Here is a 27,350-nt window from a genome sequence, read left to right on the forward strand (position 1 = left end):
ATAATTTGATTCCCCTACACTACATTAAGTAAAGAAATAGGGCGATATGACAGGCAGTAATGATTTCTGAAACTGAATTGTCAGCTACCAATTTAGTATGTTGGTCCTCCGACGGGGTAGGGATAATCAGGCCTTCGAAGAAGGTACGTGTAAGATTGTGATCATCATTACATTCTGATGTGTATAGGTTGGTATAGAATTCCAAGAAAGCTTTACTTAGGTTGTGTGGTCCATCAATATTTCTCCAGTATGTGACTGAGTCTAATTGTTTGGAGAGTCTAATTGAGCGTGAAGTTGCTGCCTGATGAGCTTGCAGGGCAAGTAATTTACTAGGTTTGTCTTCAAATTCATAAGTATTATATCTGACTTTCATGATAAGACGTGTTCCCTTGTCAGTGGTTAAAAGGTCGAATTCTGTTTGTTCCCCGGCAGCACACCGGCATCTCTCCCCAATGACCTCAATTCCTTGTTCTCCACCCAGCTAGAGGACATCAGATCCACCCTCATACCTGACGACCACAACGTCCCCTGCATCTCTTTCCTCACCACCGACGTAGTGAGGGCCCTAAAGAGATCCAAGGCTAACAGCGCACCTGGGGCCGATAACATCATTGGCCGGGTCCTCAGACACTGTGCGGGCCAGTTAGGAAGTGTCTTCCAGGAACTGTTCCAGACCTCCATCAACACAGGAACTGTCCCCAAATGTTGGAAACACTCAACCATTATCCCAAGAGAAGCCCCCGCAGGGCCCTGAACAACCTGCACCCAGTGGCCAACACATTCTCACTCTGACCAACTCACAACTCGACCTGTGTCCCAGTTTACATGCAGCGCAAGAAAATCGAGTAACTGTTCTCCTCTTCCACACTAGGTGGCGATACGTGTCTTTTAAGCGGGATAATACCACGTTAATGTGGCCCGATTTCCGGGTGACCTATTATGTGATATAATAAACAAGAGTCGTTCATGGGGCAAACCGGCATTTCAAACAACAACCAGATGGATAATAGTACAGTGTTTAATCTTATACGTAATGTTCGAGCTACTTCCGATGCAGGTCAGATCCGCGCTATCCCTCAGATGGCCCCGTTTCTTTTCTTCTTCTTCTACGCCCAGCTTTCTTGGACATGTTTGTTCCGGGGTCACACGCCAGTGCAGCGGTGGTGGAGCATGTGCACACGCATTATCCGATGAAAACTCGAACTTCCAATCGCATTATGTGGTTGTCTCAATTGGACAATGAGAACTCAGATTTTAATCGGAGTAACGTGTTTACATGCACTTACATTCTCCTGTTATAGTCCGATTAAGGCAATAATTTGTTTTTTTTCACATGCATGTAAATGCACTGATAGACACTATCCACAGACACCTGGAGATTCCCATCACCTCCGCCAGACTCCTGTTTGCTGTCTTCTCCTAGCCTTCAACACCCTGCAACCCCACATCCTGGCAGAGAGACTCCAGCGGAACTTCAACTTGAGCAGCCAGCTAATCCTCTGGATCCTTGACTTTCTGACCAACCGAACCCAGAGAGTCCGGATTAACAATAACCTGTCTGATCTCCTCACCACCTCCACTGGCTCCCCCCAAGGCTGTGTACTTTCTCTGCTGCTCTTCATTCTGTACACCGACGAGTGCAGATCAATGCACCCCAACTGTCACCTGGTGAAGTTTGCTGACGACACAGTTCTCCTGTCTCTCCTGTCCAGTCCCTCCCACCACCATGGACCCGCTCTGCAGCAGTTCGTAGAGTGGTGTGACTCTTCCTGCCTGGAGCTGGATGTCAGCAAAACTAAGGAGATGGTGGTGACCTTCTCTAGCAGCAAAGGGAACTTGCGGCAGCTGTCACCACTATGATCCACGGTTCTCCGGTCGAGACAGTTGGGGAATACAGATACCTGGGAACCATCATGGACTGCCAACTGAGGTTCTCATCCAACACCGAAGGGATCCTGAGGAAGTGCCACCAGAGGATGTACCTACTAAGGAAACTGAACTCTTTTTCTGTTAGTGAGATCATCTTGCTGACATTCTATTACACATTCAAATACATTGAAGTATTTTAACTTTCTCCATATGTTGCTGGTATCACTCTGTAACTGTAACTTGTGCAATACAACTTTGAAATTTTAACTAAAAGTGTCACTTTAAATTTTTTTTTATCCATGCCTCACTTTATTTATTTTATTTATTTATTTGTCATACCTTATCTGCTGTTTTACAGTTGTTGTCTTATTTTATGTACCGCTCTTCGCCCTCCTAATTGCCCTTAATAAAGTTTTTTTCTGATTCGGATTCTGATAATCTTAGTCTGTCATAGATACATACATCAAGCTGAAGGAAACATGTAGGGTCTAGTAATATAACACATAGCTGATGATCTGTGACAGTTTGTTAGTATAACAGGAATCATTGGCAGGTTGGTGAATTGTTCATCTAGGTAGGAGTGGACAACTGGAGGAGGCCATGATGACTGGGGCAGTCATGGTTTGGTTTGCTCTATATGGTTTGGGACATAACCAGGGAGGTGAAGAAAAAATCAATTTGTTATGAAATAAAATGTCATATTTCTCGTCTGATAATAAAAGAGGGTTGAGTCTCCAGATTCTGGTTGGAGGGGGACGACTTCAAGATTCATATCCAATAGTATGTCACTGTGGTCTGACAATACTGTGAAATGAAAATAAATAAATGAAAATAAATATTTTTATTTATTAATATTGACCTCTTTCACATTCCAGGATATAATTTTAGTGGGACAATAGGCAGGAAGGGTCAACAGAAAGGTGTGTGTGTGTGTGTGTGTGTGTGTGTGTGTAACTCCAACATGAATCTCAGGAGGGTAGCTCCATGGTATAATTCAGTTGTATAGTACAAAGCAGGCAGTTCTGAAGAAGCTCACATAGCCTGGAAAGATAATTAAACAATTTATAAAAAAAAAAATAATAAACAATTATTATTTATAATTATTATTATTGTTCTTCATTAATAGATCAAAGATGTAAGTACAGTGGCATCAGAAACCTCTGAAGGACCTAGTCAATATTTGGATTCTCTCTTGCTAATTGATCTTCCTGAGCTCACTTCAGTTATTACAGCATCTAAACCATCAGCTTGTCTTCTAAACCCCATCCCGACTAAATTGCTCAAGGAGGTTTTTCCGTTAATTAATACCTCCATATTAAATCAGATACACTTATCTTTATTAACAGGGTATGTGCCCCAGTCTTTTAAAACTGCTGTAATTACAACTTTGCTTAAAAAACCTACTCTTGACCCAGATGTTTTAGCAAACTATAGACCAATTTCCAACCTTCCTTTTATATCTAAAGTTTTAGAAAGGGTTGTTGCCAATCAGTTGTGTGATCATTTCATCAGTTCATCATAGTACAGAAATGCTCTGGTTAAAGTTACCAGCGATCTCCTCATGGCTTCAGACAATGGACTTGTTTCTATACTTGTCCTGCGAGATCTTAGTGCTGCATTTGACACTTTGATCAAAGTATTCTACTACAGAGACTTGAAAGTGTGATCAAGGTTACAGGAGCTGCATTACACTGGTTTGAATCCTATCTGTCAGACACATTCCAGTTTGTCCATGTAAACAATGAAGTATTATCCACATTATACATGTTTTCTTTGGGCAATATTATTAGAAAGCATGGCATAAACGTCCATTGCTACGCAGATGATACCCAGTTATATTTATCTATGAAACCAGATGAAACTAATCAGCAACTCCAAGCATACCTTAAAGACATAAACGCTTGGATGACCTGTAATTTTCTACTTCTAAACTCAGCAAAACAGAAGTCATTGTATTTGGCCCTAAACATGGCAGAGATTCATTATCTAATCACCTGGTTTCTTTGGATGGAATTGCCTTGGCCTCCAGGACTGGTCACCTGAAAAGGAATACACTTTCTTTCACCTTCGTAATATCATCAAAATTAGGAAAATCCTTTCTCAGAGTGATGGGGAAAAACTAGTTCATGCATGTGTGTCTTCCAGGCTGGATTATTGTAACTCGTTACCGTCTGGCTGTCCAAGTTGCTCTTTAAAAAGCCTCCAATTGATTCAAAATGCTGCAGCAAGAGCACTGACAGGAGGAGAATTAGCAAGGGAGATCATATTACTTCAGTATTAGCTTCTCTTCATTGGCTCCCTTTAAAATCTATAATTGAATTTAAAATCCTCCTCCTTACATATAAGGCCTTAAAAGGCCTAGCTCCATCATATCTGAAAGATCACATAGAAGCATACTGTCCCAACAGATCACTAAGATCTCAAAGTGCAGGTCTACTTGTGGTTCCTAGAGTTTCTAAGTAGTAGAACGGGAGATAGAGCCTTCAGCTATCAGGCTCCTCTCCTGTGGAACCAGCTCCCAGTTTGGGTTTGGGAGGCAGACACCGTCTCTACTTTTAAGGTCAGGTTTTCTTTTTTGAAAAAGCTTATAGCTAGGGCAGGACTTAACCATCCCTTAGTTATGCTGCTATATGCTTGCCGTCGCTCTCATCGGGATTTCTACCTTTAGTTGCAGTTGTTTTGCCCATATTTAACTGAACACCATTAACTCCAACTTAGATGATAGCTTTAAAAGTAGGTTCACCAGGCTATGAGGGGGCATGAAATAGAGCAAGTAAATGTCGAATGGTGACAGAGCTCTTCCAATCTGCTGCCTACTCCATCGCCCGTCAAACCGGAAGCCAAACGAACACATTTTACTCAAAGTACTGCATCAAGTCACTTAAACTTCTGGGTTATTGATCTGGTCAATTATGTAGCAGAGGAGATTGTCAATTAGTTTCAGCTGCTTTGGTGTTCAGGAAATTAACAGCAGGTGCACTAGACAGGCAACAGTGAGATGAGCCCCTACAGAGATGGCGCAGGCAGTCCAACTCCTCCAGGATGGCACATTAAGTGTCATTGCCAGAAGGTTTATCTGAGTTTCCAAGTACAGTCTCAAGAACATGGAGGAGATTCCAGGAGACAGGCAGTTACTTTATGAGAGCTGGACAGGGCCCAGGTCTTAAACCAATCAGTACTATCTGTTCCTTATATGTAAGTATATAGATTTAATATTCAGTTCACATACAACAAATAAAAATGAATAACATATCAAAAATCATGGCCTTATTTCAGATCATTCATAGCTAAGTTAGAGTTCAGTCTTAATTAAAAGGAGATGGAAAAAAGACAAGTTGAAGAAAAAGGAGAATATAGAAAAGGAATACAGTCATTGTAAGCAGCCTCAGAAGAAAGAATGTGGGAAGTTTGAATCTCCACTAGGACATTAAGAAGATAAGATGAAAAGAGACCAGTGAAACCACAGGATTCTGGGACAGCAGCTCCATGGAAGAGAGAATCAACTAAAGCACTCTTTTGCCACAAAGGAAAGGCTCATTGTACTTATTCCCGTCCCACTAGACCAGTGTGATTCTAGCCCACCACACACAGTGGGCTGTTGACTCTATTTGCATTGCTATTACATCCCACTGGATAAAGGCCTGTTTAATGCAGTTCTGTGAAACCACAGCACCCCAAACACCTACTCACCTACTACTCCTCTCCTCTCCGTGGCATGGCCCCCATTAAACTTTAAGGGTTTCGACTTGTTGGTAGTCACCAAAACACAGAGAGAGCCTGTTCTTTTGTCAGTCCCTGCCCACCCTGCTGCCTACCACATCATGCTTTATTCATACTGTCACATGGTTTAAAATGCTGACACGAACCACACTGTGACACTGTGCCACACAGTCACATTGAGCATCACAGTGTTTAACTCACTTCCTAGGGGATGCTCAGGAGGAATAGAAAAGTTGTATGCTGGTTTTATGCTGAAAAATAAAAAAAATAAAAACCAAACCAAAACAGGACAAACAGCAGCAGAAGACTGAAGCAGCAGAGCAATGAATACCAGTTAAGCGAAAATTACCCCATTAAAGCAAAACAATGGAACTATTCTAACATAAATTACCACTCTGGCATCATGTATAGCAACTTGATCGGGAATTGATCACCCATGAGCAGAGCTTGCTTCAATGCACTACATCACATACCACTAACTACATAAATCTTCCGCTGAGCATAACAAAAAGCAGAAAAAAAAGAGGAAGAGATATAGGAAGAAGAAAGTCTGACCATGCTTGGTGCTCTAAGGATCTTGGACATGTGTACACAATTGAATGACAAAGCACTGCATTAACTGGTGAGATAAATCAGTCTGGATTGAAGTCATGGGCATGTTGACCAACCTCCTTATCCCTGGAGTTGCAACCCATGTGGTAACAACCATGTAATGAGGTAACATCGGGGGAGCAGTCAGTGATGTAAAGTACACATGTTAATAATTAAACACAATGGTCTGGTCAGTCACTAGGCACTGACCTCACATATTTAAAATGCTTCCTTTTGTCATTTTTGAAGCACAAGTCCCCACTTGTGCTTCAAAAATGACAAATATTATTATTAAATGCCCGGATTCTGCCATACTTCCATTTAAAACAACAACAGGAAATGATCTCGTTTCTATATAGTCTTTCTACCTATTGGTATGTAAAGCGCTTTACAGTCACAGACACAGCTACCTATTCACTCTAATAAGCACACACACATTCACACCTGTGCTATGCAATGGGGGCAACTGTCTTGCTCAAGGATATATCAGCTTTGGGCCTGTTCCAGGGATCGAGCTGCTAACCGTCTGCATAACCCACTCTTCCTACTGAGCCACAGCCACCCGACAATGCATTCACCTATTCACAAAAAGTTCATGTGAAGTCTGTCTGTCTGTCTGTCTGTCTGTCTGTCTGTCTGTCTATCATTTTTTTTGTGCATTCTAGGCATTTCTTGAGTCTGTTGGAGGTTCGTTGTTAGGATTCTTGGCTGGGGCTTAACAGAGTTGCTGATTGCAGACTGCAGACCTGTAGGCTGTAGTTGAAAGGGTTAGACTTTTTCAGGTGAATGAATTACATTTTGTTGCTGAACTTGTCCCCAACATTTAAATGAGGGCCAGTTCTCCAATCTGCTTCTCAAAACATATACTTAAGCACTCCAAACAAACCCACTCCAAACTATCCTTTCAAGGTAGTGACACCCGTGCTGACACTGTACTGGTGGAACCCAGTTAGGTAAAAGTTGCTCTCCCCCTACTGAGAGGACCCTTGGATGGCCTGCTGTCCTGTCTTCTCTCCCCTGAGTACCCAGAACTGCTGGAGATGAGTAATCAGACTCATTACTAAAGCCTCTGGCCAGCTCCTTCATGTCATGGCATGTAATTAATCTACCTGAGACAACTCATAGTGTGCACCCCCACCCTCCAACCCCAGGGACAAGGGGAGAGGAGGGAAGAGGAGAGATGAGAGGAGAACACCAATAAAACAGAGCATGCAGTACAAAAAGGCAAGACAGATGCAAGTGGCTGACAACAAAAAAGCAGATAAGTGGAAAGTAAGAGGAGTAGAACTAGGGAAGGAGGGGAAGGGATTAGCTGGGACACGAAGACAGCATCAGGGAGGCAAAGAGGGAACAGAGGCGAGGCAGTAACAGTGTGGGATGATAACTAAAGAAAAAGAAGAACAGAGGAAAAAGTAACAGGCAGAGAAGAGAAAACTTGACAGCAGACAGTAGACAGCAGAGGACAGTGGGAGTAAAGAGAGGCAAGGGCAGGAGGAGGGATTATGAGAGGGGGACAAGGAAGGGAGGCTAGGTGACAAGAAGAGGAAAAAAAGGAAGAGGGAGGGGAGGAGGAGCAAAAAAGTACAAGGTGAGCACAAAGCTGTCCCTGGCCTCATTACAGTAACACACCAGCCTGGCTTAGGTTCATTTGTTATCTGCCCCTGCACTTGTTTATCCTCTCGCTACATGAAGCGTCCCCATGGATTGCATGTCTCCATGGATTGTATGAATAGATATGGCTGGTGTGTAGGAAACAGAGAGAAAGGAAGCACGTGTGTGTGCACAGACAAGGAATTGAAAATTGCCTATGTTAACAAAGCAGAGCAGATGGCTGGCATAAGTGTGTGTGTGTGTGTGTGTGTGGGAGGGGGGGGGGGGGGGGGCATTGTGTAATAAGTCATGTTGAAGGATACTTGAGCGTGAGTTACAAAAACACTACTGGCACACACACTCTCACACAATACTCCATTTCAGTTCATTTCAATTGGGTTGATATTTATTAACCAAACAATGTTGCATATGTTTAAGTCTACTTTTTACTGGATGAACCACCTAGGAGAAAGTGTTGCAGAGAAACATGTTCACTGAGATGTGCTGCTCAGGGGCTATCCAGGTTTGTGTGTCATACTGTATGCTGCAAGACTGTGGAAGTCAGCAAAAGTCTAGACTGCAGCCAGTCAATTAGTGGACTGTGAACATACAAGCGTACACAGTCTGTCATCATCCCAAAATTTAGAAGTGAAGAACTGATAGCCTATGTGTGTCAATGTAATAAATCATGTAAAGCAGGTTGCTGGTTGCTGCTGATGCTACAGTCTCCGTCTGCTCCACATGATTAGGAAGAGGATCATGTGGAGAATCTCCATATGTCTGCTTCACATCAGGCTTCTAAACCCCGGGAGAGAATGTGTGTGTGTGCGTGTGTGTGTGTGTGTGTGTGTGTGTGTGTGTTTGAACAAAACCAGTAGGTATTCCTGCAGCCTGTGTAGTCATCCTACCTGTGTGCCTGTGAGAGTGCGCAGCACCACATCTTTTCCTGTGACTATTCCAGTGTGCACCAGTGCACATGTAGGTCCCCGGAGTATTTGAGTATGCAAGTTCAATGTTTCAGTGTTTGGTGAGGGGCTAAATAATGCACAAAGAGACAGTAAGATTGAATGGGTGAGTGCACATCTACTGCTAATTTTCTCTGTGATTTATTACTCTCGACTGTCCCAGTCACAGCCAGCTGTGATACATATACACACACTTCCCCAGTGAGAATACTGAATACAATGGTGATTGGTCAGGAAGTTATCAATCACATATGGTTCTCCTGCCTATTGATTCTCAGTATTAATGATTTCAGTCCCTTTTTTTCTATTCTACCACACGTAGTACAAGGTATGTCTACTAATGCCCACAGTCCACAAAAACATTTACGCCAGAGACAAAAGACCATAACATTAGTTATTTTATTAACCTTATTAAAGTTGCACTAATAAACGTTTTTTAGCTCACGGTTTAGCTTTAATGCCCTGAAGCTTTACGTGTTTTTTTTTCCCAGTTTCACCTTTACCGGCTGCTTCCTACCTGAGTCTAAATGGTGATAGTTGGAGCTGACTGACATATGACGTAAACACAGACTTCAACCAACATTTACCACGTGCCACAAGTGTGGTTCCCATCACGTTCACCATGCTGAGAGTGGGTTTACTGGGTGTTGGCTGAAACCAACTGGGGCAGCATTGCTGAGAGTATCTTCTTTTTGGCCAGAAGACAGGTAGTCTACATGTAATGGTAATTTTTATGTTCCACTGTGAATTACCCCTCTTGCAATATACAGTTGTGTTCAAAAGTGTACATACCCCGGAAGAATTTTTGCTTTCTTGGCCTTTTTTCAGAGAACATGAATGACAACACAAAAACTTTTTTTCCACTCATGCTAAGTGGTTGGGTGAAGCCATTTATTGATAAACAACTGTGTTTTCTATTTTTAAATCATATTGACAACAAAAAACATCCAAATGACCTACTTTTTGCGTAGGTGTGAATACAAATCAATGGACTCTGGTGCGGACCAAACAAGTGAACCGAGACCACCTCTGCAGCTGGGACTCGGTTCACTTGTTTGGTCTGCACCAGAGTCCGTAATGAACCCTGGTCCGCTTTGTTTGTCCTGTGTGAGTGTCCCGCATTTAATTTACAGAAATAATGTCCTGTTTTACATTATGTAAATTCAGAATAATTCCAAATCTAACCAAAATAATTAAAATTGCCCCATTCAACCCACTCTTAAATGTTTAATGTTTAATGTTGAAATTATATTAAGTTTGTTTAATTTCACGAACTTAGTATAATGCATTCGCCACAGGTGTCCAAAGCAAAAATAAGCAACAGTGTCGTCCGTAAAAACAAGAAAAAAACAAAAATGTGCAATCGATCACTAACTGGTATACCAGAAACAAAAAGGTTACAAAAAAGTTTGTGATCGGTCATTGGTCATTTCATTCATTCATTCATTCATTTCTATTTTATACCAAGAATGTGCATAGGTCAACGTGGGGCACAGAAGAGAGCACTGTCTCCTCGCAATATGGTCAGAGGAGAACATGTATTAGCTGCTTGACGCACAAAAATGCCAACGTCTACGGCCAAATGTGTGAGGCAGGCTTTACCTGCCTCAGACGCAGTGTTGGCTTAAAGTGAAAAAACTTGACAAAAGATCCCGCCAATCATTTTTATCCAGTGATTGAGCAGGTACAAGGCACACGTGGGTTTGTTTATAAGGTTGGTTCGCTTGTCAAAAAATGCAATGTGAATACAGACTGCACATTTTTTTTCTTTAAAAGGTCTGGACCAAAGCAAGTGAACTATTGGACTTTCCTGGTGTGAATACGCCCTATGATTTGAAAAGAGAAAACACAGTAGTTTGACAATAAATGGTTTCACCCAACCACTAAGCATGAGTGGAAAAATGTTTTTGTGTTATCATTCATATCCTCTGGAAAATGGTCAAGGGTATGTAAACTTATGAGCACAATTGTATGTAAGATGGGTATCAGAGCCTTCAGCCTCCCTAGCAAGTGTCAAGTGTCAGCAGCACTAAATAAAACACAAGCTGGTAAGCAATATGGAGCACTTGCAGTATATGCACTGATCACACTAAAGTGTTGTCAGAACGAATGTTTCCTATATCTGGCCTGCCTTGAGCTGGCAAAAGTGTGTATTTTTTAAACATGGAAATTTGGAGATTTATTTAGTGCATATAAAATAAGGAGGAATTACTACCTTTTGGGACTGCTACACCTTTTCCAATTACGTTCTTCTTGCCTGAATCTTGTACAACTCAATAAACATATTTGAACACTGCATGGCTGGACAATTTTATAATCCATCCACATTGTCCACCCTCCTCTGTTCTACTTAATCTCAACAGTTTTACTTTTTAACAGATCACAATTTCTTTTCACTTTCTCAAGCATGCATATCTTTTGTATTCCAAATATATTCAGCATCTGTTTCTAGCTCATTTGTTTGCTTCCCCTATCCCATAGGACCTATGGGGTCAGCAACCTTCAACACAGAGCCATTTGGACCCCAAACACTGGTAGCCACAAAACCCCTTTGACACCAAAAATGAAGATAACACTATATCGTTTTTATCTCTGTGCTAGGCCTATGTATAAAAAACTATAGTGTGTTGCATTTATGAAATGAAAGAACTGCAACAGAGAAAACTAAATTGTATTTATTTTGAACTCCGCAGGTTGAACGTAACACTGCATAGATCGTTTTTTACCTCTATGCTATATATAAAAAATATATATAGCATGTTGCATTTATGAAATGAAAGAACTGCTACAGAGAAAACTAAATTTTATTTATGCATACATAGTGGGCTGGACCTACTGGCGGGTGTCGCACATTAGCAGTTGTGATGTATTTTGTGAGTGACAAAAAATTAAACACGTTTTATTTTAATGTTATGAGATCACCATAAATTCTAATTATATTTAAAAAACGAATCAAAATAAAATATATTTTAATTAAATACTCGATAGCAAGGAGTATATGTGCTGCAGTGCACTGTGGGAGTTAAGTGTTTTTGGTTGATGTTACAACCATGAGTGTGAGTGGTGTGGCATTCATTGTCATTCAGTTGTTGCATACCTCTTGCTTGTTCACTATTGATTAAACAGTTGCCGCTTTTCTGAGGCAGTTAGCGTGAAAAAGTGAATGACTTTGATCAGCATCCTTGCTCCACACTGCTCGCCATGGAGAGCTACAGCAGAAGAACAAAAGAGCCACATGCGGCTGCGGGTTGCGACCCCTAGCATAGGTCTTAAACAGGGGGTCGTGCAGGGGGGTTGCAAAATCTTTGGTTGACTGTACATTTTATATATTTATATATACAGTTGGGTCCATAAATATTGGGACATCAACACAATTCTAATCTTTTTGGCTCTAATGGGACGATTGGCTGCTCAGCTGTTCCATGGCCAGGTGCGTGTTATTCCCTTATTATCCCATTTACAAGGAGCAGATAAAAGGCCTAGAGTTCATTTCAAGTGTTCTATTTGTATTTGGAATCTGTTGCTGTCAACTGTAAATATGAGATCCAAAGAGCTGTCACTATCAGTGAAGCAAGCCATCATTAGGCTGAAAAATCAAAATAAACCCATCAGAGAGATAGCAAAAAAAAAAAAATAGGTGCGGCCAAATCAACTGTTTGGAACATTCTTAAAAAGAAAGAACACACTGGTGAGCTCAGCAACACCAAAAAACCCGGAAGACCAAGGAAAACAACTGTGGTGGATTACAGAAGAATTCTTTCACTGGTGAAAAAAAAAAAAACCCTTCACAACAGTTGGCTAGATCAAGAACATTCTCCAGGAGCTAGGTGTATGTGTGTCAAAGTCAACAATCAAGAGAAGACTTCACCAGAGTGAATACAGAGGGTTCACTACAAGATGTAAACCATTGATGAGCCTCAAAAACAGGATGACAAGCAGCAGGATGGATTCTGAAGTGTTTCAGGCAATATTATCTGCTCATATTCAGCCAAATGCTTCAGAACTCATTGGATGCTTCACAGTGCAGATGGACAATGACCTGAAGCATACTGTGAAAGCAACCAAAGAGTTTTTTAAGGCAAAGAAGTGGAATGTTATGCAATTGCCAAGTCAATCACCTGACCTGAATCCGATTGAGCATGCATTTCACTTGCTAAAGACAAAACTGGAGGGAAAATGCCCCAAGCACAAGCAGGAACTAAAGATATTTGCAGTAGAGGCCTGGCAGAGCATCACCAGGGATGAAACCCAGCGTCTGGTGATGTCTATGCGTTCCAGACTTCGGGAAAGGATTTACAACCAAGTATTAAAAAGTGAAAGTTTGATTTATGATATTTTAACTTGTCCCATTACTTTTTGTCCCTTAAAAAGTGGGAGGCACATATTCAAACTGTTGTAATTCCTACACCGTTCACCTGATTTGGATGTAAATACCCTCAAATTAAAGCTAAAAATCTGCAGTTAAAGCACATCTTGTTTGTTTCATTTCAAATCCATCGTGGGGGTGTATAGAGCCAAAAAGATTAGAATTGCGTCGATGTCCCAATATTTTTGGACCTGACTGTATGTATATTAATTTTCTCCCAACATATTTTGGTAAAGCGGTAAAAGGAGGACGTTATCTATATGTTTATGTCAGTTATGTTTATCTTAATATTTTAATGGAAAATTATGATAATAATAATGTATATTTATATTTATTTATAAGGCAGGGTTTAATATATTTACATATGGTAGGTAAGGTCCCTACTTAATCTCCCCAGTTTGGGGGTCCTTGGCCTGAAAAAACGTTGAAGACCGCTGCCCTAGCCTGCTTGCCAAGTTTCATCTCTCTTTGCTATCTTTATTTATTTTCTTACCATTTGCCAGCCTTGTGTTCATGGGTCTGTATTTGTGTGTGTGTCTGTCAGCTTATCACACCACAGCAATTCATCATCATTTTATCTGCAGCTCCCTTAATTGGATCTTATCACAGTCCCACCTGACGAGATGAAAGAAGGAGCCTTACTCACTCCACCTAATGCCACATGAGTGTGTATGCACATAGATTCACACACAAACACACATCTCAAAGCTCCCTATGTCCAGCTTCGTCAATAGCTCCAAAGTTGTGTTGAGACCCTTTTTTTTTTGCAGAGTTAACATTAGGATTTTACTAAACATTAAAGTGTACTGGTGAAGAAAGAAATGAATGCATGTCCAAATATGTGTGTATGCATGTGTGTTTCCGTTAATTTTGCCCGTGAATCAGTAAATTTGTCTCTGTCTATCATCAACTCTAAATAATAGCAGCAATGTAGTAATAAATGTATCAAACTGGGGTTGATGCAAACTAGGGTTGTGTGATTAATTGAATTTGCAGTTATATTGCAATACAATAAAGCATATTTTCATAGTGCAAACAACGAGATTACATGGTGGTCACATGACTGGAGAGAACCGTAGCACGCTCTTAAATTGTTTGAAATAGTGTCGGGCTAACCGAATAGTCTGAAACTGAAATGACTGCCATGACATTAGAGGAACATCAAGTCGATTGTCTTGAATTATTTGAGTTTTAAAAGAGATGATGCTGCACAGTGCACTGCAGAGCATGACGGCTCAAGAGTTAGACATAAATGCAGTGTGGGCTTAGCGGGCAACAGAAAAGTCTATTTTTAGCATGTTAACAGTAATGCTAGCGATATAAAATGGTGCAGTGAGCCTTCACCTCATACAACAAACAGCTTCATTCAAGGATATTTCACTTTATAACGGTTTTAGACTCTAACGAACACAACAATCTCTCTCTCTCTCTGTAATTCGAATAAATAGGCCCAGTCTATGGGAAAGAAGTTTTTTTGCTATGTGTATTTAATATTTAGTATTATGTAATAGTGTTATTATATTATATTTTGAAATTATTCATTACACTTTGTTGGAAGAAAAAATATAATCTTTGTTTATATATTAGGGAAAAATCACAATTATATTAAGTTTTAGGTTTTGTGTTGAACCACGCCAAACATATAATGTTGTCATATTTGGTAATTCTGGACTAAAAGACAACATTCCTTTAGAAAGTTTCTTTTTTTTTTTTTTTCATTTTGACCAGGTTATTCCAACATTAACAGCAAGTACTTTTTTTGTAGCTTGTTCTGCATTCAGTAGGCTTTCAAGTAGTTCAAATAACAACCTCAAAATTCAAATCTAAGACAGCACTCACTTGCATAAAGCAATTACTGAGACACATGTGACTAAATATGCACACATGACCTTTCCAAAGCACAAAAGAACCGTAGGGGCCATCGTTATGATCTGGAAATAAACTTCAATAATACGCTGCGGAACTATATTTGTGTCACCATCCAACATCAGAGGCAGAAGGACTTCCAGAATCACAGTACAAAAGCTCAATCTTTCCCTTTGTAGGGGGAAAGTGGACGATTTGCTATAGTTCAAAAAACAGCAAGTGGTCGCAAATCAACGCCAGCCCAGTGGTGATGTAGAAGTCAGCCAAATGACCCCAAACCTCTGACAAGTATGTGGCAGGCTGAAGAAAAGAGTAAAGTGCCAAAGCTACACATTGGCTCCTGGTTCCTTTTTAAGTGCAAGAAGGCTCTTGGACCAGAGCGCTGTAGTGTGCGCTCCGCAAGTTAATCATATGTCTTGTTAAGTTAAGTCATAATTTGTATCGTTAAAATTCCTCCCCTCTGCCTTAATGCCCTGATTGGAGCTAAGGAAATTAACATTGCTGAATTGGTTGCTCCATATTAGCAGTGACAGTTTGACTGAGGGCTAGGAAGTATGAATGAGGTGCAGGAATGAAGAGAGAGCTTAGCCATATACCTGAGATATAAGTCTTAGCTGCACCAGTCAATTACTGCCAGCCTGTCTGTCTCACAATGTATGGTAAAGCCTCCTAATGAAAGAAACTGCAATCTCACTGAAACACCCTCCAGTTGGTCATACATTGCTTAGGCACACAGGAGTGGACCAGCACCACCTCACATCCTGTATATTGGATTGACCAATTGACCACAGCACAAGACGACATGGACTGTCAGTCTGATGTAGTCATTTGGAGCATGGACTTGACTGGACTGACCACGCTAGTGCCCTAGAGCAGGCTCTACCAGCTATGGACACTCAAGTTCGTCAAAGTGCTTCAAACGGCTTTCACTTGGTCGACCTGGCATTTTCAGATGCGGGTTGACTCACCTTTGGTGCTCTTTCACATCGCCAGAAGTCCCGGGCTGGACTTCCCACCATGCCTGTTTTTTAATCCCTCATACATCATTGTGTATATTGCAGATAATGTTGCAGTTTGTTGTTGACCTGAAGAACGGACGGGTCAAACCCCCACTTTTTCAAAAGGCTGCTGATATTTGAATAAATCACTGTGCCCGATATCTTCCTCCAAATCTCCTCTTCTTCACTGATTCAGAGTTATGCCATGATCGTTAAGAAAACGTGGGATATCGCTATACAAGTTGTATATAAACACAGTCGCACATGCATACCCGAGCGATGCAATTTCCCGAACATGACGTAGGACCAATTCACCTATGCGCTTCCATTAACAATCGTTTGATTGAAAAAAATGAACAAAAATCTCTGCCCTTCAGAGATTGGTCTTTATGGGAATAGACCAAAACTTGTTTTTGAGCTGAAACTTCTACAATGATACAATGTCAGCCCGTCGAGTGACAAAATCAGAATGTAACAGGCACATCAACATCAGAGCGAAAAACCCAGGTCGACGCAGCATTCCTGTTCACACTGAAGCCACGTCAAGCCAAGCCGATAAAAACCCGGGTTGATGCAGGTCGACCCAGCTCAGCTCGGCGTGAAAGGGGCTTAAGAGACTGAACAGAGTGCTGCCTCTGATGGAAAACCAATCTCACCCCCTTCATGATGCTATAACAGCACTGGAAAGCACCTTCAGCAGCTGCACTGTGTTTTTGTATTTCTTTAATGTCATTACTTTCTTATTCTCTTGTGTTCACTCCTTTAAAATATGAACTGATGCAACATTGCAAATTTCATCACTGTGGGATAAAGGATTGTATTATCTAATCGTTTGCAATATGAGTGTGCTTTTATTCTTACCATGGTCTTCTGACACTGAATGCTTGAGCTGTTGAACCTCAGCGCGGGGACGCTGTAAGTGTTGCCCTGGATGTGAAAGATGCACTCGTAGTTTCTCTGCCCAGACTGAGGCTGGGGCAGGTTCTGGACCAGCAGGGTGATCGGCCTCATAACTCCAGCAGGAATATAGATCTGGGTGGAGGGCAGGATCTGAGGACACTCCTTAAAATGGAGAAAAACAAGAATAAATGAGACTGAGGCATGGTGGGGGGAAAAAAGCAGACAATCTCAGTGGGGCAGAGATCTGAAGGGCAGAATGTTCTGCACATGTTGGTAAGAGAGAGAGATGGAGCAAGAAAAAAAATACATGACATCTTCTCCAGCAAATAAATAATGATTTAGCACAATCCAAGATGCATTCAAATAGCTATTTATTTTAACTGACAAGTGGCACAAAATCCATTTTGGCAACCTATAATAGAACACCCATATGTCCATCATTATGAATTGTTTCCTTTTTCTCCCCAAGAGCAACGAACCACATTGTGCACTATTCCAAATTAATTTCAGTTTCCTTTGTTCTCATGCTGAATCAACTAGTCTAAAATGTCACTTACAAAAGACTAACAATACACACTCCTGTTTATGAAACACTGAATATTGAATGTGAGTCATAAATACTGCATTTAATTTTGGAACCAACCGCGTCCTCATATTAATGTGGCCTTTATGGATATTAAGCATGTTTGTGCCCAAAAGAATACACCAAAGGATATTCTAATTCTCTCTATGTAGACAAAAAATGAGAGCCCAAGACAGTACTAATTCTGACATGCTGTACTTTAAAACAGTTACAGTCTAAAGGATTAGAGAGGGAGATGACTGAGGGGTCAGCACTTCCTTTCAGCTGCTTCCTGCTGCTATTGAATCAATGAGAGTTTGGCTAGAACAGTAGTATGTTAATTTGTGGCATTTTAATTATAGCTAATTGGAACATCTATGCAGTTTTTAACTAGTAAGTTAGCCAAAAGACAATATGCAATTGTCAGCTGGAGCCCATGGTATATTATTATACATGCTAAAGAATTAATTAATATTCCATACTTTATTTTCTACTGAGGAACATGCTCTGTCTGTATGTTGATTTTGCAATTTCAAGGGAAAGCTTAATTTAGGTTTATTTTTACTGCTAATGGAGAAGCAATTAAGGGGACATGTTTTAGTATATCAAGTCAATTCATCTTCTGGGTTATTAACCTGGTTAGTTCAGTAGAAGAGGGGGTTGGTAATCACTTTCAGCTGCTTTGGTCTCAGTGAAACTAACAAAAGGTTCACTAGTGGGGCAACAATGAGACGACCCCCAAAAGTATACCAGAGTTTTACATTTGTTTTCAGTGGTAACATTTGCATCCATTTTATGTCACACAGAAATATTTGGTAATTGGTTTTCCAGAGCTGAAGAGGGAAGGAACTGCGGTTACGTAGACAGAGTGAGCAACTAGGAGGATGGCAGAGAAAAAATATATTAAGGTTGTTAACCTAGATTTGGTTCTTGCTCACAAGGATGTTCAGACAAAGCAATCGAGCCATTGCTCAGGCTCACCCTCAACGTGACATGGGAAATCTGGATTTCAAGAAATCCTGAATTTCCAGAGTGTGCACTCTAGCGTTTCAATGATACTGACACCGTTCAATGTTCTTGGGCAAACTCAATAGTATATCCTGAGGTCTGGAGGCATATAACAACCTACTCAGTCCAACTACTCACAAAATAACTGTTCGGCCCATGGATAATGTGTGTTTGAATGCGACTGCTGTCTTCACACAAATCCAAATGAACCAACCTGGGAGGGTTTTCTCCCAGTTTCTGAATCAGGTGTGAACATTTTCAAGTTCCTGTGAATTCATGAAATGAAAGCAAGGTGACAAGGGGGATGCTAAACTTGGACTCTGTACTGGTACAGAAACTGGTAATTTAACTTTATGCAACAATCAGTATGTCTTGAACCATTTTATGGCAAGTTAGGCAATACGTAGTAGCTTTCATATTATTATAACAATTTATTTTTTTTTTACAGAAGAAAAAAGAATAGAGGAAACCAGGAAATATACAAGAGGAAACAGTGCAAAACAATGCCAGTAAGCCCAGTGAAGGAGATTGTCCAAGTATCCATAGATGAGAGGTGGCTTTTAGTGAAATTCTCCAATCAAATAGGAAACCATGACTAAAATAGCCAATAAGGGACAAGGGAAGAGGAAAGATGGTGTGTGACTAGAAACCCTGACAATTTTCAGTGGTTGAATAAGTCATCAGCATTAATGTTATAAAGACCACAATCAAGCATCTGCTGCAAGAAAATCCTGCGTGGTTGCTATACACACATCCACACACATGCTGAGACAACTTCACATCTGTGTCTCTCTACTTCCCATATTGCCCCTATTGCTTCAACAATGCAGACACACACAAGGTATGTTCCTTATTACTCATGCATCAAAGTTAAAATAAGAAGTACAGCACGACATTCGTCTGTGGACCATAATACACACATGCTAAGGCGTCCCCCATACAGGGCCAATATATCTGCTACAAAGACAGACAATTGTACAAACCCACGAAGAAGAAGAAAAATCATGATGGAAACACACAAAGGAGAGAGACAGTGAACAAAAGATCTGTGAGCAGAGGATTGTGGGAATCGTTTCATTAGGAGTGGTGACAGCTGTCAGAGCTGAGTCTACATCAGATAGGGGAGCAGTTCTACACAATGACTCACAACAATCTCTTTACCTGGGGGAATTCATCTAATCTCGCCCATTCTCCCTATTCTTTTCAATCATGTTGACGCTTATACTTGATCTTTTTTTTCCAAACTATGTGTAGCGTTCTTCTTCTCTTTCTTTCTTTCTTTTCTTTCTCATTGTTAACTTGTTTTTGAACATTGTAAATATTACACTTAACTGTGCAAATATCCTCTTTTCCAGAAAGTCATACAGCCCCAAATCATGGTCACTGGATACTTTGCAGTACATGAGAACACTGACAGAAACCTGCTTTTGCGATTTAAATTTATTTCACTCTAAGTTTGTGATGAACGTTGGTGCAGTGGATGAGTAACAGTAAACTACTGGATGAGAAAGGGTAAGAGAAGCAAAGTGCAAAGGAAGGAGTGGAGGAGATGAAGAGGCAAGGTCTTGGAAGCCATACACTCGTTTATTAAAGTGGGTGGTGAGAGTCGAGAAGGTCAAGTTCTCAACAGAGCAAGGCAGGGATAGAGCTCAACAACATAAAAACATAAGAACACTCCTTATATCTATCCAAAGTAACTCCCAGATGAATCATAAAAACACACACAGACACATCTACATCTATATAGATATGCCCAGAATACACACACACGCATGCACACACACACCAATCCAAGGCTAAATCTTACCCTCTGGCTCTGTGGATTAAGCCAGTGCTGAGGTCTGTGGAGTGTTTTATAGTAGCCTCAGGCCCAAATACACAGATACTGTGATCAAAGGTGGTATAGTAAGCCCTTAGGAAAAAAATAGGAAAAATGGTTTGAGTTCCCTAATACCAATGTAAATCTCTACAAGGTTTCTGCCAGCTGCCTTTGTAGGCTTCTACACCAGTGATTCCCAACCTTTTTTCCTCAGAGCCCCCCTATTTGTATCTAAGAAAAGCGGGGCCCTCTCGCCCCTACAGCCTAAATTTTAATTAATTTGAGGAATTATTTAATTTGCAATTTAACCATTTAATTCACTTTCAATTTATACAAAAACAAGTGTAGATCATATTTGAACTCTAAGTTGAAAATTTACATCCAAAAAATGTAATATTAGTTATTATTATCATCATTATCATTTTATTATTTTTAAGACTTTGTTTGCAGTTAGGACACATTCCCCTAGCTTCATAAATTTACTCTCCATCTTTCGGACAACAGTGATCTCAATGAAAAAACGCCAGTTTAGATGATGCCTTCATGAAAACTTAAAAATTCTACATTCTAACTCTAAAATGTCACACTTTCAACATCATTGCATTCATTCATGTAACTCGGAGCAGAAAAAATAAGTTTGTTATATTGTCACCATTTACTGAACATTAAAATATGTGCAGCAGCTATTTTTATTTTTGGAAACAGCAATTTCTGAGATTGACAACTCAGAGCTAATTTTTTCCCAAGTTGTCTTGAATGCAGCATCAGCTGCAGCTGGATCTCTTTCTCACAGAGAAACAAATGTTCCCTGGGAACACAGCAGACACTTACTCTTGTGCTCTGGCTGAACTTAAATCCTAACAAAATCTGAGGAATCCTGCGTAGAACTTGGTCATTTTGCTGCTGACCGAACTAAGATAAAGCTCATCAAATATATAGGGATACATATATATACAGCAAAATTGTGGATATTTCTTATATCTATTGGATGTTTTTTGAACATTCTGCTGAGCTCTGGGCCTAGTAGACTTTGAAGGCGGAAGTCTACAGCATGCCACCCAAAGCTTCTAACAACACCACTGAGGATTATGTAACAATGGCTGAAGTGCGTGAATTGTTGGATCAGCAAAAAGATTTCTACAGAACTCTGCTTGAACAACAGGAAAAAAGCTTCAAGACTTGTGTACAAATCATAGTTGATTCTTCAAACAAGAGGATTGATGATTTTTCCAAGCAAGTTCACGATTTCAGGGTGAGTCTAGAAGTGACTCAAAAGGAATTTAATGACTTTAAAGTCTCATGTAATACCTGGTCCAAGCGCTGCAGTGAAACCAAAGCAGATATGGACACAATTTGCAAAAGTTTAATCTCTATCTCAGACAAGACAGATTTATTTGGACGCCTAGTCAAAACGCCACAATATTGTGGTAGCTGACATTAAAGAGTCTGTGAAAGAAAAGGTGTTCGAATCTGAAGAAAAAGTGAGAAAACTATTCAGTGAAAAACTACAACTGGATCATTTGAAAATAGAGTTGGATTGGGTACATAGGACTGGGAAGCCCATGTCATCTGGAAAATCCCGGCCCATCGTGGTGAGATTTCTGCGGCTGAAGGACAAGCTTGCTGTTATGGATAAAGCAAAAAATCTGAAAGGCTCCAGCATCTTCATCAATGAGGATTTCCCTGAAGCTGTTCGGCAAAAGAGAAAAGAACTTCTCCCAGAAATGAAGGCAGCTCGAGAGAGAGGTAATATTGCATACTTGAGATACGATAAACTTATTGTTCATTCACCTAGTCATAACCCACCAGAACAAAGGAAGGCCAATACTCAGATTCTGGCTCACTAGCTTTCATCAATTCATATGTATGTAATTTTTTGACTACTTGACCACACATATTTTTTGATGTTGTTATTTTACTTAGTTTATGGATTACAGTACATCTGTTTTTAATAGTCAGAGATTTAATCCCTTTGATATTCCTGCAATTGACACGTTTCTCTGTTTATTCATTAAACATATGAATTTAAAACTAGAGATTTCTCTCTGAAGTCAGATGGAGCTGATGTAGAATCTGTCTTTATAGATCTCTCTGGTGTCTCTGGAGGAAGGAATGTTATCATTGGTGCCATATATCGCCCTCCTGTCTGCTGTTCAAGACTTTAATGAAAATTTGTCCTGCTTGCTTGACCTGATAAATAATGAGGATAAACTTTGCTATATTTTAGGAGACTTTAATATAAACCTCTTTAAAGGTAAATTAGATAGCCTTACTGGAGATTTCCTCAGTATTCTTCATTCCAATTATTTTTTCCCTCTTATTCATAAATCTACATGAGTAAAAGAAAATTCAGCAACTGTCTTGTATACTGAGTTATCAGATCACTTCCCCATATTCCAGTATTCTCTGATCAAGATTAATAGACATAAACATACTAAAAAATGAATGTATAAAAGAATTATGAGCAAAGTAAATATCTCAAAATTTAAAGATATGCTTGCCAGTACTTCATGGGGGAAATCATGCTGATCATGCATATCAATATTTTATGAAAGTTTTGAACTGCTGTTTCAATGATTGTTTTCCAATTGGCAAATTCTTTAAGAAGAGTCATGACTCAAACAAACCCTGGTTTACAAATGATTTAGTGAAACTCGTAAGGAAAAAGAAAAAAATGTACAGAAAATATGTCTTAAATCCTACTCCTCTTACTCATAGTGTTTATAAATCCTATAGAAATAAATACACTCACTCCATAAGATTTGCAAAAAAGAAATATTTCAGTGAAAAACTAAAAAACTATTCAAATGATATGAAAACCACATGGAAAGTGAGAAATAGGTTGTTGCAAAGAGGAAATACTGTATCGGAGGTGCCTTCTGCCTTTCTGGATGGTGAAAATTCTTTCAATAGTCCACATGATATTGCTCAAAATTTAACAATTTCTTTGTTAATATTGGTTATGAACTAGCTAACAAAATTCCTGCTTTTCATGGTAATCCATTGGATTTTATTTCAAGAAATTTCCCTAGTTTTTCTTCTTTTAAGCCTCCTAGTATCCATGAAATAAGTGACATTATTGATGAGCTAAAACTATCTTCCACTGGTCACAATAATCTCTGCTTTCTTTGTTAGGCAGGTGAAGCAGGCAATATTACAGCCACTTCTTCAAATATTTTCTTTGTCTTTGAAAACAGGCATTGTACCAGGAGATCTAAAAGTTGCTAGAGATATTCCATTATTTAAAGCAGATGATCCATGTTGTTTTAGCAATTATAGACCCATATCTATCTTGCCATGCTTTTCAAAAATATTAGAAAAAAATATATACAAAAGGATACTTTTTCATCTAGACTCTAATTCAATTATTTATAAACACCCATATGGTTTTCAGAAAAATCACTCCACTTATATTGCACTGCTTCACCTGATTGACAAAGTTACCTCTGCTCTTGATAATAATGACTAATGACTAATGAATAATTCACTTGTAGTATTTTTCTTGACTCTCAAAAGCGTTTGACACAGTTAATCATCATAATTTATTAGAAAAGTTGTACAAATATGGTTTTCATGATACTACATACAAATGGCTAAAAAATTATGTTTCGAACTGAAAACAGTTTGTATGTTTTAAGGGTTACTGTTCTAGTAAAACCAGATTAGAAACCAGAGTTCCACAAGGGTCCTTTCTTGGACCATTATTATTTTTTATTTATATTAATGATTTGTTTAATGTTACTAATATTCTTCAATAATGTTTGCAGATGACACAACTTTGGTTCTCTGTCATTCAAACTTCTACACTTTGATGAAGGATGTAAATGCTGGTTTAACTGCCTGCAACACATGGTTTAGATTAAATAAATTATCACAGAATATAAAAAAAAAAATCAAACTTTATTATTTTCAGTGGTAAAAAATCACACTCAAAGGATTTATCTAAAATTATACTAGAGTCTGTTGAGTTGCCTCAGGTGTCAAGCACAAGATTCCTGGGAATTATTGTTGACGAAAGTTTGAATTGGAGAGATCAGATTGATTGTGTTAACAGAAAGATAAATAAATCCATTGGTATTAAGGAGGATTAGTCATTTTGTCACTACAAATTGTCTCCTTACTCTTTATTATAGTTTAATTTATCCCTATCTTTCATATTGTAATATAGTCTGGGCAAGTACATTTCTTGCTACTCTCCACAAAACTTTGATCCTCCAGAAACGTTTTAGGATTGCTACACGATCAGAGTTACACATTTCTTCCCCCTCTATTTCAAAACCTTCAGATTCTAACTACTTATGACATTAACATTTTTCAAATATGTGTTTTTCTTTACAAGATCATTTCAAATGAAGGAAATATTCCAAAACAGTTCAAGACTTATTTCAAAGAAAACTCACAGGTTCATTCGTATTCAACGCGTCAATCTTCAAATCTTCATCCTCCTAAACTTGTCACTAGTAGAGGTCAATTTTCAATCAGATTTAGAGGTATTAAGTTATGGAATGGTTTTTCCTATTTATCAAAAAGTTGTTCCTCTGTGAAATGCTTTAAAAGACGTCTAAAAGATCATTTAATTGCTGCCTTGTAATGTGTTGTCTATGTATATGGTTGCTGCTCATTGGAAGACATACCGTACATTTGTAATGCAGATTGTAATTATTGTTGTTTTATTGTTGTTTGTTGTATTGCTGTTTTTTGTATATTTGTTACATTTCGACATTATTGTTGTTTTTAGTCAACATAAAGTTTTATGTAGTCGTACTTTTTGATGTTTTGTGTTTTATAATAACATGAAATTGAAAAATCAGTTTATTGTTACAAGGTGGAGGCTTCAAATAAGCCCACTGTGGTGATATTATTATATCTGTATTATTTGTTTAGGTAGATGAACTCATTAGACTGCTCTAACCTGAAAATAACCCACAAGTTTCCAGCACGGTGTTGGAATACTTTAATTTCTGGATATTGTACATGTAAGGTCACACGCAATACTGGTTAACATCTGGTGACTGGACAAACAGGTGAAAACGGATGGGAAGCTCAGACAAGCAGACAAGTTTTGGCCCCGGGTTGGGACCCACTGCTTTTCACTGTTCAAAAACCAATCCTTATTTGAACTGTGAACATATAGATATTTAAAGTTATGCCCCAAATTCATACTTCAGAAGTATTCATTATAATTGATTTTTATGTCCAAATTGATAAAAACAAAACAAAAAAACTGAACCAGAAACAGAGAAGAGCTATCAGTAAATATTAAATATTTTATGTTACTGTCAATGCTGCTCTTCTTGTTAAATATGAAACATATTCTGTTAAAATAATATTACATACTGGGAAAAAAAAGTTATTCAAAACAGATCTATTTAAAACACAGGCAACATTTACACTGCCTCTCAAATAAACTGTCATGGAATAAATCTTTACCACCAGGGAAAAAATAATCCATTGTCGGAATAACCTGGTCATTCATTATATTCAGGTAGTCAGCTGACCTCATTCTTTGAGGATAATGTTACGGAACCTAGAGTAACTGCAGCAACCTCAGATCATAGCACTGCCCCCACAGGCTTGTACAGTAAACACTAGGCGTGATGGGTGAATCACTTCATCTGCCTCTCTTCTTACCCTGATGTCCCATCACTCTGGAACAGGGTCAGCCTGGACTCATCAGACCACATGACCTTCTTCCATTGTTCCAGAGTCCAATCTCTATGCTCCCTAGCAGATTGAAGCCTTTATTTTTCCAGTTAACCTCACTGATTAGTGGTTTTCTGCACAGCTGTTCAGTCCCAATTCCTGACCCCAAGCCTCCCTTTACATTATACATGTGGAAATCCTCTCACTTTCACTATTAAACATAACATAGCACAGAGTACTGGTGTTTTTCTTCGATTTGATTTCACCAAACGTTTAAGTGATCGCCAAACACGATCAGTCATGATCAATCACGATTTTTTTCCGACCACATTTGTTCCATGAAACCATAGTGTAGAAGGTCCCAATGGATTAGAGTTACACTCCAATGAACCGTTTCAGAAAGGAGGGGGCGAGACCCATTGACCAGTACTCTCACACACATGCACACACACACAGAGAAGAAAGAAAGAAAGAAAGAAAGAAAGAAAGAAAGAAAGAAAGAAAGAAAGAAAGAAAGAAAGAAAGAAAGAAAGAACCTGATATGATGACCGCATGTCTCAGGAGGGAGAGAGGGATGTGAAATCTGTTAAGTAATGCCTCAGTTTTAGACACTAATATACACCATTCAACCACTACTTTAAAAACCACTGACAGGAGAAATGAATAACATTGACAATATTGTTACAATGTGGCTGTATCTACACGGGTCTTTCTCCGATTGAGAAACCTCTTCTAATCATCTTTATTACTTCTCTTCATTTAAAATTATTTACCAGTGTCTGACTTCATTAACCCCACAACATCTTGAAGGGAGACACCCTCCCTGCAGGCTGCTTGTAATGAATGCTATACTTACAAGTAAAAACCCAACTAGAGACATCAAATGAAGGCGAGACATAAACATTAGCCACACTACCGTTTTGTTGTGGGCCATGTTGCTCCAGAATAATAATGTCAAATGTGTACAACACAGAGATGATCTGGTTTAAGGGGATGTGAGTTGGTGCAACACTCTTACTTTTCTATCAGCCCTGTTGAACTCCTTCATGTTCATTAGATATTCAGTATAGTCTTTGATGAAGCTTCAGTTAATTCAAGAAAAAATAAGTAGTGTGTTTGTTCTCATCCTAAATAGGAATTTTGGAATTAAGACAAATGAATGCAGCAAAATTGTAATTTCATTATCTATAATATCCTCAGAAATTTGAGGAGCTTAAGTTGTGTTCCTAGACCTCTGGTGAAAATTCAATATTAACATTATTTTTCCTCTTTTTTGGGAGATATTTCTGAATTAAATTTTTTTTTTCATTATTATTGTTTTTATTATCATGATTACGATTATTACTAATTAGAAAATAGTCTCCTGTTACAGATTTGAACAGAATATTTCAACACATATACTACGACAATACTACGACAAGAAGAAAATAAACTCAAAAACAGATGCTAATGG

The 27,350-nt window shown here is 39.1% G+C and overlaps 1 protein-coding gene across 2 annotated transcripts in view; it reads right to left on the bottom strand.

The window, feature by feature from the left end:
• The window catches only part of LOC125013276 (plexin-A1-like), a 286,335-nt gene that overhangs the window by 90,380 nt on the left and 168,605 nt on the right, over positions 1–27,350 (bottom strand). For both annotated transcript variants that reach the window (XM_047593791.1, XM_047593782.1), the window contains exon 10: positions 16,827–17,027. In XM_047593791.1, coding sequence (XP_047449747.1) covers positions 16,827–17,027 — 201 coding nt within the window. The remainder of the gene's footprint in view (positions 1–16,826; positions 17,028–27,350) is intronic.

Source organism: Mugil cephalus, chromosome 1 (assembly GCF_022458985.1).
Source record: "Mugil cephalus isolate CIBA_MC_2020 chromosome 1, CIBA_Mcephalus_1.1, whole genome shotgun sequence".
Classification (NCBI taxonomy): domain Eukaryota; kingdom Metazoa; phylum Chordata; class Actinopteri; order Mugiliformes; family Mugilidae; genus Mugil; species Mugil cephalus.